We start from the raw sequence: 18,331 nt of genomic DNA on the forward strand, positions 1-18,331 counted from the left end.
AATTTGTCTAACTTAGGTCACATTGCTCTGTAAGTATATAAATTAAATATAATTAATTTTTTTTCTTTATGATTTGGGAGACTCTACTATATTATTCCAGTGTCTTTTTTTTTTTTTTTCCTTGTTTTGAACTACTTTCTGATGTGGGAAATGATTTTAGTATCTGGAATATTAAAGGGAAGAAGAAGAAGAAGAAAAAAAAAAAAATGTTCGGGTAGCTATTAGGGTATACTAAATTAAATGACTGTTAATTTTCCAGAAGTTGATAAATGGGATACCTCATTGTTAGAATTTAGAAAGGAGAAAGCTATAGAACTTTAAGCTAAGGCATTACAGAAAATTCTTTCAGTCCAAATTTTTGAATATTTGTGTGATCTAGGATATTTCTAATTATGTAATCTCAGAATGGATGCTCTTAAACCTTATCAAGTATACCACATTCAGCTTTTTACATAACTTTCAGTTATAAATAGTACGAAACTGAGTTTAGGAGGAACTCCAACAGAAATCAAAACCAGGACAAAATATAATTTATAAAAAGATAAAAAGTGAGACATAAAAATTGAAAAAACAACAAGAAGAAAAATATTAGGGTTGTGGACATGATAAGGTGGCACAAAAAAAAAGATTAGAAATGAAAAGACTAAATTAGTGAAGGATTTATGTATTTGTTATTAATTATCAACTTATGGGTCCCTTCCAACTAAGAATATTCTGTGACTCTGTAACTAATTGGTATTCTTAGCTCTATGCAATTCAATGCAATTAGTGAGTGCTTCACCCAAGGAACTTAAAGACAGACTTAGTATGGAAAGTATAGTTCATTTTCACATATTATACACATTAGAGTTGCAGCTTCATCATCGTCCAAATATTTCAGGTGAAAAAATAATCAAGTAGTATGTTTGATTTTTTTGTTCTTGTTGTGTATTTTTTTTGAGTGGTCTCTGCTGAAAATGGAAGCCAAGCAAAGGAGATCATAAAAGAGATGCAACATGATTCACTTCATTGAAGCCCAAAGGAATTACAGTTCTGAAGCATGTGGTCTTTTACAAACACATGAAAATTACTGCAGTCACTCCAAATTATCTCACCGCAGCAGTAGGGGCTAGTGAAGTATCTCTGACCTGGAATTCACCTTTTTATATTTTTCTTTCATCTGTATTCCTTAAAACAAAGGATAAAAGAAGACTACAAAACAGCAACAGAAGAAAGGAAAGTATAAGATGTAGTTCATAGATAACAAATTTTAAAGCTGTTAAATGTTAGATTTTGAAATATTATTGCTCTTGTATCAGTGTGGTTCAGGACCAGTTGAGTTGTACTATGCAGATGTGTAAATAAGAAAGTTTCCTCCCTACGACTTTTTGGTAATAGTTATAATATTGTATGTCAGAGGTTTTACTTGATGTTGCTCATGTGTACGATTTTAGATTACTTTAATTTCAAGGATTTGTTATTATTCTACAGAGATGTTATATCTTTGTATTATGCATTGGCAACATTTATTTTTTATTATATGATCAAAATTGCAATTCAACTATTATCATCAAGTTAAGAAACCTTATTGAATCTATTACTTCTGGAAGTCAGCTAATCGCAAAATAATTTTAGCATCATAATTTTTTTACACATAGGGAGAAGAAAATTGATCTTCAGTCTTAGTAGATGTGAAGCCTTAGATCAGCAAGATATTTAAATGTGTTTCTAACTTTGAATATGAGAATTTCTAAGACCTAGTTTCAAAAAGCTCTTTCTTGGCAATGAAGGAAGGAAGGAAGCAAGGAAGGAGGGAAGGGAAAAGACCATTGCTAATTCTTGTCTTAAATTGAACAGAATATCATAAAATGTCCTTTCATCTACTTCCTTAGATAACGTTGTGAAACCTTGAAATATTACGCCAGATATTAAGTTATGGTTAGATAAAGATGTACTCATTTGCATTACTGTATCTTCAGACTCCTAAGTATAGATTTTGAGACCTTATTTTGATTTCATCACAGTTTTAACCTACTGTGATTCTATCAATTATATAGAATTATCCCTTACTCTGAAAGTATAGATCACTCTTTTTAAAGTCATGATGGTTTATTAGACAGTTTTAGAATATGAACCCCTATGCTAAACAGCTGAAGGGATAGTGTTGTCAATTACAGTGGAAAAGAGGATTTTCAAGTGGAAGATAACAGCTCTGGGAAGACCTATGTGGAAAATCTATATGTCTCTCTCACCTCTGCATATTTTACAAAAGGCATTGCACAAACTGTTACCCAGATTTTTCCTCATGGAAGAGTTATTTAATTAAAAAGAAAATGGGAGCAAAAGCTGCAGGTATGGTCTGGTAAGTCTTTGAAGTCTGAAATGTTTTTAAATCCAGAGTGCAGAATTAGAAATGAGCCTACACCATAGAGCTTCTGTGAAAGTATCTAAAAGAACAGATACATTATACTTTTATTGATTGTGTCAGGCTCTAAGTTTCTGAATAAGAGACTTCAAATCTGTGGGGTAAATAAATGGCTAGTTATAAGTTTTGAAGAAAAAGTAGAAGAGTTTTGCCATCTAAACCTTTTCAAAGTCCAAGTGCACTGTGAATAACTACTCCATGAACTTATTCTCTACAACCTGAAACCTAAGCCTCCATTAAAAAAATCAGAAACAATCTTACATAAAAAGAGCTCTCAGATTAAAAGTTGTTACTTTTCCTCCTGTGTTTTTGCCCAACCACAACCTTCCTGACCTGTTGCTGTGCAGAAGCAGTGTTGGGCGAACACATCTGGGGCTCACCACAGCTACTTTCCCAGGAAATGTAGAAAGGTGTTCAGAAGTCATATCAGAGCAGGCTTTTGGGTGGAGTGGTGGGAGATATGCACAGGCAGTGAAGGTGATCTGATAAGCTTGACAGCATAACATGTTTTTGCATTGGCTACTGCATGGTTGGTATCTTGAGGGTTTACAGGCAACTAGTCCAGGGACAAAGGAATTCCTAAGGCATCTGAGTGTTATCAAATATGCTGGAAGAGGCTGAAAAAATCCCATTATACTGTAACTCTGGAAAAACAGGGGTTTTTTTAGCCTGTTATTTACACTTTGTAATGATAGAGTAGCTCTTTTACTAAACATGGCATGACACTGCATACACAGATGCTATTATTTTTTTATTATTAGAGTAATATTTTTGCATTATTATTCATGCCCACATAGAAAGGTCACACAAAACCAGGGCACAGACATTGTCTTCATCCCTTTTGAACACAAGGAGTATGGTTTAGCTAAGCATAATTTGGGAACCTGATAAAGCACATACCCTCCACTGTCCTGTTGAGGAAGGTCTGAAAACACACGCTTTATCTTTCTACCCTGTTCTTATGAAGGAAAACCAAAAGTTCATTGGATTGGCAAATCTTAAACCATATTTGAAGGGTTCACTGCTGCCCTAGGGTCCTGTTAAAAATCTTATGCATAACACTACGTGCAAACCTGGAACAAGACTACTCTGTTCACAAGTGGTTAAGAAGAACTCCTAATTCTATATATAATAAATAATTCATTGAAGAACAGTTGCTAAATGTTGTTTGTTAATAAAAGGGCTTCATAGTAGAATGTAATAATTGTCAAACAGTAGTGTAAATCCTTTGATAAACCCTCCTTCAAATATGAAGATATTCTGTGTGTTCATATGAACTCACTTCACATAATCAGCCAGGTGCATCAGGAAAGAGAGATGCCCAGCCCAAAGAAAGGGAAAGTTGGATGAAACATAGACTTCTGATCTCAGATTATATAAAGTGGGATTACAAGGTTTGCTCTTTAAAAAGGAAGCCAGATAGTCAGTTATTTAAGGCTCTCCTGGTGTCTTTGGTAGAGAATACGGAACAGAACTGAAGTTTACTCAAAAAGAGAGACAATAGAGACTTTCCTTCCTGCTTTAATTTTTTTTTTAAGTTGAATTTAAAATAATGGTCTATAAAGGGAAAGCTTGGATTCTTGGTTGTTTAAGTCTTTGTGAAGACAGTTATCCCCATTCCTGCAAGAACTGGAATGATCAATTTCATGACCCCATCCCATTATGAGGGTTTGTTTCTGAAAGTGGAAAAACACTCTTTTTCAGTAACTTTATGTACACTAAGGTCAAGAAGGTAGTACATAATGTTTTCCCAAACATTATACTGCGATTATGGCACCAGATTGTTTATCAATTGGTTGTTCTCCAAGACAATCTTTTGAAAGTCAGAGAAGCAAGTAGGAGACCATGTGACTGCATACATGAAAGACATTTTTTTTTTAAACTATTGAAATCTAGTCATGAAAGTTTTTTTCTCCCATGTTTTTAATGGATGTACCCTCTTTCTTCAGTTTTTTACAGCAAATGATTTTAAGAATCCAAAATAACTGTGAATGAAAACCCTGATGGATATTTACTGCTTGTCAGTCCTTATGATCTTTCCTAAATCATGCTCATGTTCAAGAGGTAGGTTACAAATTCTCACAGCAGTACTTCCAGATTCTCATGATATTTTATAGGTCGACTGTTAATGATTGTTAAAAGTGCTGCTTGAAAACTGCTACTATTTTTACAGAAATAGAAATAACAGAATATTCTGAATTGGAAGGGACTCTCAAGGATCATCAAGTCCAACTCTTAAGTGAATGATATGTGTGGGGATCGAACCTGTGACCTTGGTGTTGTTAGCACTATGCTCTGACAAACTGAGCTAATCTCAGGGTCATGCAATACTCAGATGAAGAAAAAAAAGGAAACTTGACTAGTTTTAAACATCAGGAAGCTTAAAGATTTCTCTGTTTTTAACAGAGACTGATGATTGTTAAAACCATGAAGAAATGCAAGAACCTGGAAGCTGTGCTGTTGCTAGGAGAGGTAATATCGGCAGCTCACAAAAGAAATCTTAATTTTCAAAGGAGAAACATTTCTCAGAGTGAAACTCTCTCTAATAACTTCTTTAGCATTCTAGTTTTTGCGTACTTTTAAATCAGGTTCAGTCAGCTATGCTTTATGAAGAATTATTTTAAAATATGATCAAGTATCACAGACAAGCATACAAAAACACTTCTGATGCTAGAACCATAAGAAAAGATTCCCTCTCAATGTCAGTATTTATACCTTATAAATTGTGTTTTTTCTTATGTAGTTTCAAACTCAGATAAAGCTGCTTGATACCAGTTTTTCTTAGACTAATTTATACTTGGGCATGTCTATTATGTGGTAAAAGAACTTGTATTTTGGGGAGTCTGGGCAGCAGAGTCCTTGAAATTAAGTTTACAGAACTTCTGCTAATCCATCATTTCACATTGTCCTGTATATGTCTCAAATTTAACTTGTCTGCCATTTACTCTCAGTATGTCCTTGTAGCTTACCCTGATGGCATTGCTGTCACTTACACTGAAAGCAAGAGGCCAGTCTTTTCCCTGGGCTACGCAGTCGTCAACAGTTTCTAAAAATAGTAATGTATTTTGTTCTACTGCATGATCTTAATTTAGCTGAGGTTCTTGCCTTAATCATTCCTTTGTGACAGGTTTGCCAAATCTCATATTCTCAAACATGCTATACAGCCCCACAACACCCATATTCATTTCTTGCATCAGTGTCTTGTGCTAACATTGACTTAATTTGCCTTAATTCAGTGTGTCACCGGACATCTGTACAGAGCTTGTTCTCTTTACATATCTCTCACTTTAATATTTCTAAAATTATAAAGAATGCCTTTAAGCAATTGTGATTTAGGTGGTACACAAAGCTACACTGAAGTAATTTGTTTTCAGTAGACATGTTACAAGCAATGAACTTGGATAGTTCTGGTAATCTCCTGAAAAGATTTTTAAAATACAGCACACTTAGCATAACCGTGTGGCTGAAAATGTGGGGAAAGTATTTCTTAATGCATCTTTGACCCTCTTTTCTCAATATTATTGCTTATAGTCAACTTACCCCTAAGATTTACATCACTTTTTCCAAGTTCAATATTTTGTTTTCCAGGTCTGTTGGGAGGAAGGAGGAGAAGGGGCATAAAAACACCCCAAATGAAAAAAAAGTTAGGTTCTTCCATATCCTAAAATATTCTACTTCAATTTACCAGTCATAGTTAGCATAAGAAATGCTATTCATGACAAAAATTAAAAGTAACAAAATTTATCTTAGTGCACATGGATTTGACCAAGCTGACTTATTTATACAAGTTTAAAGGAATAATGTGTAATGGGGAAAGGAAAATAATTTTTAAAAAATATTTCCATTTTCCCTACACATTTTTCTTAACTTGCTCTTCTTATTAGCAATCTCTTCCCTCTTTTGTCTTGTTTTTGTCTCCCCTTTAAATGCATTTTTCATCAGTCTTCTTGTGCTGACACTGTGTTGCTCTTATTAACTCTCTCTCTCTCTCTCTCTCTCTCTCTCTCTCTCTGAAATGTTCTTCCTACTTTGATTGCCTCGGAGGAAAAAGTATCCTTAAAAAGAACCCTATACTTTCCTCTAGTTCCATATTCCCACAGGATGAGGGGATGGAATCTTTATACTATAACCTCTCTATTCCCTGAAATAGATTTTAAGTGAATAAAGGAATGGTGACCTGAAGACTGTCCTCTCCCCTACTCTCTGAAAGATTTGGAAAATAAAAAGGAAGAGCAAGGCTCCTGCTTTGCTTCAGTGGCGGTGTCTGAAGTGCAGAAGTCCTTTGGTACTTTTTAGTGTACCAATATAGATGTTCATCTACTATACCTGTGAGTTTTGGAGAGATCAATGGAATTTTTTAAACTTGAGTCTCATTTGATTTCAAGGCTTATGTTTAAAGTCTTTCAGATAAGTTAAACTCTAGAAAATACTTGAATTAAACAAAGCTATGCAAACTTAAGTCATCATTACGTAGACACTATGACAGTTTCAGTTACACAAGGACAATCTAAATTTTCCACTGGAACCCACTTTAAAAAAAAAAAAAAAGTTCACATACGAAGTAACCCATAGTGAGGTATGTTCTGGTACTCTCAGAGTTAGGCTTGAATACTTTAGAGCTGTCATTTGAGCTACTGTGCTGGCTATAATGTTCTGCCACTTTTCATCAGTTTCCAAAATATGAAGTTCCTGGGTCATGCTTCTCATTATCAATGAAACTGACTCCTGCCATTTAGGTAAATGCATAAAACAACCTACATCCATGTTTTTGAACTCTCTTCCTCTGAGGTAGGGTGGCTGTGAGAAAATTGGCTATTAAAAATGATCCTTTACTAATTCCTGGGTCATGTAGCCTGTTGTTTTGGAGAGTACTACTTGTCATGGACTGAATCCATATGATAGTTCATCCTAACACCTTAATGATAGATTCAATACATTTACTGACATTGTTTAATTTTCATATTCTATACAGAAAAACAGGTGTAATACTACCATGCCTGTGAAATTTTGATCTGATTTTTGGGTACCTTTCCCTGGAGACAAGTTCTCTATGGTAGTTGCAAACTTTCATATTCACTCTCTTGAAGGTTGTCTTCTTCTTCCTCATCCCTCAACTTGCCCATGGCCCAAAAGTTCCCTCAGTTTGATGTACCCTAACTCCTTTCTGCTGACCTACCAATTTTTAGATTCCCTTTCACATTCTTTTCACTCTACTCCTGGTAACCCCTTTTCAGCATGACTTCAGCATCTTCCAGTCTACTTGACTGTATAGTTCACATTCTCATCATCTTCTCTCATATATATTTAGTGGAGTGTGAAAGACAATCATAGAAGAAATTAGTGGTATTAGTCCCACCTTTGCTATAATTACATTGCACATTGAATATGTCCATGACTTTACAGACAAAGAAAAATTCTTATGACTTTCGGTGTTTACCATCTTGGCTTTTAATGAGCTCAAGAATGCATTAATTAAAATCTAAACTGAACAGTAGCTAATTACATAGAAAATGTGATAACCAAAATGAGTAATTACCACAGAGTGACTGATTAAATAGGGATAGCACTTTTACACCCATGCCTACCCTCCACAGGTATCATTGCATGGCAACTCAGTTCTCCTGGATCAGCCCATTTTAGCACTACCTAGTGTTTATCTGAATCAACCTCAGTTTCTAAAAGTGGAGCAAATTGTAGTTGGTGATTTTTGCAACTTCCTGTGATAGACCTGTGGCAGGAATAACAACCTGCAGGGTAGGGATTTGTGGGCATCTGGGATGACCATTTCACAATCCTATTCCAATCCAGCCCCGTAGAAAAGAATTTTCAGTGAGGGGTGCTGCTCTTACAGAGATATTTTGCAATTAACTGTAAGTGTTTCTCACTGGCTACTTAACTTTGTTTGTTTTAATTTGACAGTACTTTAAGTGCTGTGTTTTGCTATGTGGCATATTTTGCATATCTCAAGTTCTCTTTTTATACATTTTGACAATGTACTACTGCAGGAACAGTTTGACAATAAATAAACTTGACTTGATAATATTACAACAGCACTGCTACCAATTTCTGCTTTCTGAATTCCAGAGGAGTTAAAGAGGCTTTTGCTGCAATCATATAAAAATTCAAGTGGAAGATCTAATTATGTTGATTAATTTTGAACCAACTTGTTGGTGTTTGTTTTCTATAAGTACTGAATTCTTCTGTATAGAAGCATCTACTCTGAAAAAAAAAAAAGGGAAATGTGGTGAAGACTATGCAAACCATGATTATGATATCTCTATTGGCTAGTATTTCCTAGATCATACACAGTATTATTCCACCTTACTTTGCTGGCAGTTGTTTGAAATAGGTTACTGGTTTCTTGATTTTTTTTTTATTTTTTTTTTTACCTTAACCTAAGGAAACCTCATGTTTACTGGTAGCCTTTATAAGTGACTTTGAAGATAAGGCAAGACTGTAACAGCAAGTGCAGTAAACATTGGTCTGTCTCTGTGTTGCAGCTATGCTGTCCCAGAGATGATGAAAACAATTGCATAATTTTTAAAGGTGACCACTGGAATTGTGTGCACGCTTGTTGTCATAGGAATTCTTAGACAGGAAGGTCGCTGTTGATTACAGGAACTGGGAGTAGAAACCAAGTTGCATTTCAGACTTTATTCTAAAGCTGTCATACGGTCAGTTAATCACATTGATTTAAATATTTCTATGAATATGTTTTTTCTTATTGATTTGGTTATTTATGGGAAATCTGTAAGTTCATACTTTGTAGGATGAAGAAAAAAAAAAGTAATGAAGAAAATCAGTGACATTCGAGGATTAATGACGTGACACAGTAAACAACAGTTTTTCTCAGCAGCAGTGCAACGGAGGTGCCTTAGTCTACCTTAAATAAGAAATCTGGGGTCTTTATCTTATAATGGCTAATTTGTTTTGTTCTCCCGTGCTCTACTTAGGTGATTACAATACCATAGTGTAGTCATTTGAGTTCAATGTGTCAGCAAAGAGTTTTGTTTACAAGTACCTGGTTTCTTCCCTTTTGCCAGCTTGCACTGACTCAGTTTTCTCTTACAGCTTCTCAAGATGCCTCTCTGCCCATCTTCTTTGGTACCTTCCAGGGATGTTCCCCAAACCTTTTTACCACTGATAGCCCAATTCTATTTCCAAGTTATCAGCCAAGAAACTGACTAGCAGTTGCAAAACTGGTGATGATGGCAGTTGCTAAGTAGAAAGTAAGCTCCAAATACCAATATAATGTATATAAAGATACACACCGAAAGATAAATGATGCCAGTTTTTTCAGTGGGCGGCTCAGATTTCTGTTACCATCTCAGTGGGAAGGAATGATAAGGTCTAGTGTCCTTCCCTGCTTCATTTGACACCTCATCCCAACAAGATGTCTAATTCTATCTGAATTAGTCAGGAGCTTCTGCTACAAATCCAGAACAGAACTTGTAGTCACACCTATGGACATAACAGGAAACCAACTTAAAGCACTGCACTTCTTGCTCTATTTCAATTCCATTATCAATGTATTACATTGTGATACATGACTAGATAATAAAAAAACCCCAGCTTTTTGATTTTTTTAATATAAAATAGGAATATTCCTTTTAATTATATGAATAATTTCTTAAAACTAATGATAAAACAGAACAAAAATGTTTTGACCATACTCAACTAATTTCAATCCCATCAAAATGAGGAAACATCATAATCAAATATTGGTTTAGTTATGAAATTTCAAATGAAATTTGTTGGTGTTTTTTTTGTCCTGGGGCAGTTTAAAATGTCTTATCATATTGTTTTCATTGAATTTAATGACATTTCTGAATTTCTCTGAAATTAGATTTTGTGCTTAACTTGTTACTTCAAGTTCTATCAACACATGCTAGAGTCTGGAATTCAAACTGTATCACATGAGCAGAAATGATCTCATATCTATTGGGAAGTCCTGGTTTGTATTTTCATTGGTACATGGGAAAAATTTTAATCAGTTGAGAAAATAGTACTATATACTCTTGTAAACTGGACGTAAAACACATTCCTATTTCTTTGATTCAATGAATGGCATCTGTACTAAGTCTGATATTATGTCCCTTCTTCATTTAATCTGGTTTTGATTTTCACTATTCGTTGCAAATTATTGTTTTGATTTTTCTTAATCAGTATTTTTACAATATATCATCTGAGGGAAATAGATATTTTTAAAATTTCACTGTTAATGATAATTTTTTTCATTAAGAGCTTCTGCAATTAATTCTGGTCCTGACACATGTTTATATATACTGGTATAAATATCTTTATCAGTTGTTTATAAGGGATATGAAAATCTCAAATAAATATTTCCTTAGGGTTTACAACCATGAATTTATTTTCTAACCTCATACAATGGTTTGGTTTGGTTTTGTTTTTTAACTTAAGTGAAAGCAAAAGATAGAGTATAATGTCAAAAGTCTCACTGCAAATTATTAGCATTAGGCATAATGCTAGTGGCATGAAATTTATATTTGAGTATTAAAAAATTGCCTTTGCAGAGGACTGCCAGTATGTCTTTTTTAAGGAAATTTTGTGTTGAGAGATAATGGAGAGAAAATACAGACTGCAGTACTGGATAGTCTGAGAAGAACTTTTGTTTATCTTTGACACAAGGCACAGTTATTTAGGCAAAACTGAGAAATAATCTAAATCATATCACAGTTCATGCAGTCTCCAGAGTAGTTAAGAATAAGGAGACATTTAGTACAAGCTTGGGCTCTGACATGTGCACTACCTCTCTTTGAAATCAGGTATGTAATTATATTTAAACACATCTACCGAATCACCAGAGGGTAGCATTGGAAAAGTGAGAGACCAGACAAAGGATTTTTTTCTCTAACAATGTTGTAGGCTTTGACCCAATGCCAACCTTTCATGTTCCGATTTGCAACAGAGCATTTCACATAAAGACATGCAGTGACCACCCACTGGCATTTAACATCACTGTTTTCAGATTGTTCTCCTGTAATACTGCTTTTTCCTTCTGAATGATTGTGTGTTTCACTGGAGTTTTTGTTTTTTGTTTGTTTGGTTGGTTTGGTTTTTTTGGGTTTTTTTTGGGGTTTTGTTTGTTTGCGGGTTTTTGTTTGTTTTTGTTTGGTTGTTTGTTTGTTGTTGTTGTTTGTTTTTGGTTTTGTTTTTGTTTTTAGTTTACCATTTCCAATAGTTTTCTTTTGCCAAACCAGAACAGTCTGGGCTACATTGTAAGCCATTTTGTGGTTGGTTGTTCTGGGGGACACTAGATAATTGTTAATGTAAAAAGCACTGGATAAACAAACAGGAGCCCAAGATACACTCATTCAGTTAATGCTTCCTTATGGCTCACTGGTTCTTGAAAATTTGATATTTCTAAAGTGAGTCATTAATTTGGCTTGCATATTTAATATACTTGCCACTAAAATAATAAATTGTGACTGGCAAGTAAATACCGTACTTGTTTTAACCAAGGTAAAATGAATTAAACATTAAAAACCTTGTTAGCTACTAATTGCCAACTTCAATTCTTTTGAAGCATGAGCTTTGCTAAGAGCTGGACATTTTGTTAAAAAACTTTGTCAGATGATTATTTTCCTCATTGCCAAAGAAATGCACAGGTTTGCTGATTCCAAAGTTCCTCTCAGTCCTTGCATATCAGGTAGATTGGGGTACATGCAGCTTTGGGTCCTCCACCTTTATGTGCATCCTTCTACTTAATTTAGTAAAGCTGTAATTTTGTGCATGGGATGTATAGACCCCCCTTCATGTATTGAACTCTGTGAGGGAAACATGAGGATGTGTGTTCAGATCTAGAAACTGTTCCCAATTTGCTGGGAAATTTTTCAGCAAATTAGTCCAATATGTAAATTATTAAAAATCATTATGTTAACTGAACATAAGTAAATCAGTGTTCAAACAAACTATAATTCAAGTGTGCTGGAAAACCATAACTGAATAGGGGTTTATTAACCTGCAGCTGCTCAACTACTCCTTTGATTTACTGTGCTGTCTGTGTGCCTCTGACCACTCGTCTGGTACCAAGCACTTTGTGGCAAGCTGAATAGAAAGAGTATGCCTTCATGGAATTTGCATTTAAAGTAATGTTTCTTTTTATCCAAAGTGTATTTTTATTTCCTGTAAAGCACAAAGGACTGTGCTATATTTAAGGATTATTTCTACTTCCCCTATTTTTAATAGAGATGGTTTTGGGCTTAGTTTTAGTTATCGCTAAAGGCTCTGCAGAGTTAAAAATGTATGTGTGTTTAATTTCCTAACACACACAAAAATGACAGACATGATCTCCTTCAGATATCTCCACAATGTAGAGCACAAAAAATTTTAGTAAGAATGGAGATGGATGAAGGACTTGAAAAGGCAAAAATGAAATTTAGTAGTAAACTACTTCATAAGTAGTTGCTGATCTAGTATATCTGCCTTTGAAACATGGTCTGTTTCCCAGTTAGCAGTTCAGATATTTCTCAGACAATAAGAATTTCTTGTGACTTATCTCCATCAAGTAAGACTTATACAAGCTGCAGTGATGCCATATGCTGAATTAAAATGCATTTCATAATGCATAATTTCTCCATAAACTTGTTATTTGTGCATATAGTATTGTATTCTTACTTTGTACCAGTAACCTTGAGAACTAAGCATTTCCTGCTTTTCCTTGTGTTATTTCCAACACTTCACAAAGTGTCTCTTCTTACTGTTGTGTGCACATGGAATTTTCTTTTTGTTTGCTATCTTATTACATTAAGTATACTGGTGTATTCAGTCATGGAAGTACTTTGTGAAATTACATCTATTATACTACTGGAACATGACCTGATTTATTATAAGATCAGAGCAAAGCTCAAGTGCTCAGTGCATTATCCTAAATTAGCTTTGTCTCTGAGGGCTGCCATAGCCTTCATTTTTACCATTATGTTTTAGCCATTGATTTCCCTTTAGAACATAAATGCCATAATAATACTGCTTGGTAAATGTTTCTTCAATATTAAGTAACCTCTTGTTCTGCCAAAGGGAGTGTCAAATTCTCTTCCCAATCTGTCTGTAACATATTGCTTTCTTTGTGCATCAAAAGAGGTGAGCTACATAAGTTTGGTAACTCAGTTGTGGAAGAAATGCAGACTGCAAATCAAGTTGAAAGGAAGGCAAGAAACTTTTCAGAGCTTGCTTGTTTACGTATCTTTTATTGTAGTGGTTCCCAGTCCTTTCAGAGAGCCTCACTGCTTTTGGATCCATTCTCTCTCTTTTAGTAATATGTGCTGTTCATGCCTCCCTCTGCGCCTGCACACTCTGCTTAGTCCTGAAGCTGTTTCCTCTGCACCTCCTCCTTTCAAAGCCACAGGCATCTCCTTTCTCACCTTCCAGAGCAGTTTGTCCTAAAGCAACCTGAGGGTGGGGAGGGGCAAAAGAGAATCAAACATTGAGGCTTAATGGAGCTATGGGCTGGTAACCGGTGGGCTGTCTAGGTGGGGCTGAAGGGAGCTCCTAGGAGAGCTGGAAAGGCGCTCAGGTGAAAGTGTGATTTGGAGATGAGGTTGCAGAGGTTAGCCAAAAGCTTATCAAGAATATCTGTAAGCAGTGGGTTTCATGGTTTATAATTTTAAAGGTGTTTTATTTTTTAAATTACTTAGGTTTCTATTTTCTGCCTTTATTCATGTATTGTAGGAGGAGACAATGACTAATCATTGAGAAATTTTACGAGCATAAGATGTAACATTTCTGCATGATGCATGATTTGTATTCCTCTAATTTAATTATCTTGAGTGTTTATTCGAAGTGTAAATGCTGGAAACAATGACATTTCTGAGATGATTTATGAGGTACTGCACTTTGTAATCAAACCTTCTATGTGGTGTTTGTAAAATATGAAGTGTTATAAAATTGCTGATAGTCAGAAAAAGAACATTGATAATGGGCTTAAATTCTCTGTATGCAGCTGCAGATGAGAATTAGTAGGAAACAGAGGGAAGCAGAAGCCGTGTCAGCTATATAGCAAAGATTAGTAACTGAGATATCGTACGTCTGAGAAACATGTACAGTCTTTGCAATGAACGTGATTTTGTGTTGAGAATTGTGTAGTTCCAGCTTTACATTTTAGACAATATTTTATTAGCAAAAGTTCTTGTCTCAGATCATAAAAATATGCCTTATCCAGCTTTCCCAGAGAAAACTCTGTGTGTGACCTTTCTGTGGGTACCAGAGACGTTATTTCAGTAGATGTATGTCTAGAGGGTATTTGTAGTATATTTTATTTTACCTATTTGTAATGTAGCATGTAGAGAGAAGAAGTATCACCAAGATTCACCATGTAGATTCGTCAAGTAGGAACAGGTAGTGGGAGACAATTATTATTTATGACCTGTCTTTCTAAAGGCCAAGGGCTCTGTGTGCCATAGGACAGAGAACTATCGGTCCTGCCTTTCAGAAATAATTTTAAGCATGCTAAAGTTAATAGCAATGGTGTTTAAAATGTTGGAGTTTTTTAAAAGGGTTTTAAAAGGGTTTAAAAAGGGTTTAAATAGGTTTTCAATAAAGAATTTTGTATTCCTGCAAAGCTTCATACTTGTAACATTGCTACGTTATTACCTGAGCAGAATTAGAAGTTATTTTAGATTATGAGCTGTATATATAATCAGTTGCAAGGCCTAACTGTTCTTGAATGTTCTTCTATGTGATAATACAAATATTTCTGATATAAGCAAATAAATGCATAATACGTAAAAACAACAAAGAAGAAAATGGAGTAATACTGAGTTTTGGAAATGACCTGGATTAGATAAGATTTAGATCAGAGTAGCTAAAAAAAGAACCAAAGTGGAATTGTCATTGACTGTGAAACCAGTTGCCCAAACCCAAACTTTTCACAACGTTTATTAATAAGGCAGAACATAACATAATATATACTTTAGACTGCAGTAGGAATTAGTGACCTGACATAATCAGGGCCCGAGAAAGGAGAGCACTGTGCAATACTTCAGTTTATAAAGATACGTGCTCTTATAGTTCCAGAAGGCTAAGAAGTCCTCAGAATACTTTGCTAAGGTGAGTGAAGCCTCTTTCCCACTTCAGCTTACTCAGCCGAAAAAAGTGTCATAAAGATTACAAGGAAAACACTTTGTTGCACAATGACTGTCCCACCAGAGAGAAAATCTTTGAGACAGTAATAGTGACCTTGTTTTTTTATGAGCATTTCGGGAGCAGAATTACAGATATAGTTCTTTATTGGGTCTTGGTGCTCTTGTAAAGCTGATAAGGAAGGAATGACGATGGGTCCTTTTTAAATTTCTAAATTGTAACCTAGCCAGTCTAGGCTAGCTCTCTTAGAAATTAGTCTAGAGTATGGGCTGTGAACCAGGCAGAGCTCAATAAATAGAGAACATTAACCTCATATGTGTGTGTATGCTTCAGTTTATTAAAACTGCATCCAGAGCAGCAAAATAAATCAAGAGACTTAATGACGGGATCTTATTAAGAGACTTTATTTTAATTGTTAGGACTTACATTTTTGTACTATGTCAGTACAGTTTTTAAATTTTATTTTAAACCTAGGTTAATGGGACAAATTTTGTCTTGGAACTTTGAGTACTAATACAAATAATTGCAAGCACATAATTAATACAGAACAGCAATAAAGTACTTGATGGAGAGAATTTTGTAACATGATTGTTTTTTCCAGCCATTGAATGAAATTACTGTTTTGCCCAGGACTGTTTTGTGTTTCCTGAAAATGTTATTTACTGATGCATGAGTGTTTCTATTGTAGAATAAGTAGCAGGACACTGTTATTAGCCTCTGCTAACATCCTGTTCCAGTGGCTTTATCACATAAATAAATGAATACATAAGTGTGCATTGGGATGAATACTTTGGGTAAAGGCCAGGCAAAGTAATAATCACAGGATTTGGTGTGACATTTTGCCAGCACTCACACATATTCCTGACTTTTCTAACATTTGTTTTTCAACTCATAAATATTTCTGCAAAGTAAGTACACTGTTAAATGACACTGACTTCTGTGGAGAGATTAGGTATATTAATAGAACGTGAGACAAAAGGTATTGGTGCTCAGTGGTTTTCAACTAGAGGAGAAAAGAAAAAAAAAAATTTTTTTAAAAAAGAGTGTTCTGAAAAACAAAACTTAGTTGTCTCTATTTTTGTTACTTCCAAGTACACTCTTACTTTTGAAAACAAACAAACAAACAAACAAAAAAAAAGAAATTTACAACTTGCAGTAAGAAAAGTAGATTTGAATACCCTGTGAAAGGGAAGAGATGTTGATTGCAAACTATTGATATTCAAGGAAACCAGGTTGTGTACTTTATAAGAGCCAGGAACAACTTCTAACATCCTATGCTTCCTAATCCTGATGCAACTTTGATCGTTTCTCCTTTTAAGACATGTCTATAACTGGACCTAACAATGAGAACTGCAACTGCTCAGCTCAGACAGATAACTTCTATGCTTTGCTTTTTCATTCTAATGAAATCTTTCTCTCCATTTTAGACAAATATCACTTGCTGTGTCATAGCACATGGATTTCAGGACTGCCTGTGAAGAGGTAGGATCAGATATTTTTCTTTTGAAACAATAGTAGAATGAAAACCCAATGAACTTTTAATCCTTTTTAGATGCACTATTCTTTTTTTTAACCTTTTTTCCTGAAATTTTAGGAATTATATAATCAACGATAAGTTATTCATCTGATCACTTCATGGTGGCAGATAGACTTTGTAGTAGAAGATAAAAGAATTTTTCCAGGCGTATTCATTACTAGACCTCACCTCTTTCTGTTACAATGTACCTCTTTAGGCACAATGTAGGTGCAGGTAGCTATGTTTTGTGTGAGCTTTGCTCTTCGTTAAGTGTTTATAGCTGAAAGCCTGTACACAAAGAAAAACATCAATGGAGTCAGAAATCTGTCTGGTGCTGCTCAGCAGAACCAAGGGGGAAGTGTAAAAGTGTGGGAAAAAGGTGGGTTGGGAGAGAGAAGAAGCTGTGAAGATGACCAAAATGAAAAGCAGTTCCATTTAGATTTAATGAGGTAAGAGAGTAATTTTTGCCTAAAATAGGTATAGTTTCATAATGTCAATGCAAAGTACGTCAGTCTTCCTCCACTAGAGATGAGGGAAGTGCTTTGCTTTCTGTGTTCGTACTAACTTTGCCTTAAAGAAAGCAAATGAAATGTATGTGTAGATGTTAAAAAAGGCATCTTATTATGCAGTGATTTTTTGTGAACAAGTTCTTTTAACATGGTTTTAACAACTTCAGCAATTCAGACACACTGAGAACCATTTACACCAAATTGTGTAATGATGTCAATGCATTATTATAATTAAAAAATCAAGACAATTACCTATACACAGAAAACCACAAACAGTGATTAGGAAGTTAGGACTGGGAACAAGAAAACTGGCTAGAACTTCAAGTGTGAAGGGATGGGAACAGCAGTAGAACCAAGAACTAACCGCAGCTAAAACCAACTGTGATTTGAGAATCCGTTGGAGTAAATCAGGGGAGAAGAGAAAATAAGCAGGCTAAAGAACATTAAATCATGATGACATTTTGAAAGGAGTAGTAGGGTCAAAAACTAATATTAAAGTAAAACTTGTCTTTGGGAAAGAATACTGTGATGCTTGTCCAGGGTGGTACGTGTCAGGCTTTAATACCTCAGAAGATCCATGCACAGTCTAAGTTATATAGCAATGTATCCCAGATTATTTGCATAGAAGAAAGCATTCTTGTTAGTTTTTAGGTTTGGTTTTTTGAATAGAATATTTTCAGTTGAAAGGTACCTGCAATGATCATCTGCTTCAACTTTGTTACCACTTCGTGGCTGACTAAAAGTTAAAGCATGTAATTAAGGGCATTTTGGTTTGGGTTTTATGATTTATTTTTGAATGCACTT

At 34.9% G+C, this 18,331-nt stretch overlaps 1 protein-coding gene across 4 annotated transcripts in view; it reads left to right on the plus strand.

The window, feature by feature from the left end:
- Positions 1-18,331, plus strand: part of SNTG1 (syntrophin gamma 1) — a 342,205-nt gene that overhangs the window by 157,991 nt on the left and 165,883 nt on the right. For all 4 annotated transcript variants that reach the window (XM_027638780.1, XM_027638782.1, XM_027638783.1 and 1 more), the window contains exon 2: positions 16,930-16,984. In XM_027638780.1, coding sequence (XP_027494581.1) covers positions 16,958-16,984 — 27 coding nt within the window. In that variant the 5' untranslated portion in view covers positions 16,930-16,957. The remainder of the gene's footprint in view (positions 1-16,929; positions 16,985-18,331) is intronic.

This window comes from Corapipo altera, unplaced genomic scaffold (genome assembly GCF_003945725.1).
Source record: "Corapipo altera isolate COAL_440 unplaced genomic scaffold, ASM394572v1 49, whole genome shotgun sequence".
Taxonomy (NCBI): domain Eukaryota; kingdom Metazoa; phylum Chordata; class Aves; order Passeriformes; family Pipridae; genus Corapipo; species Corapipo altera.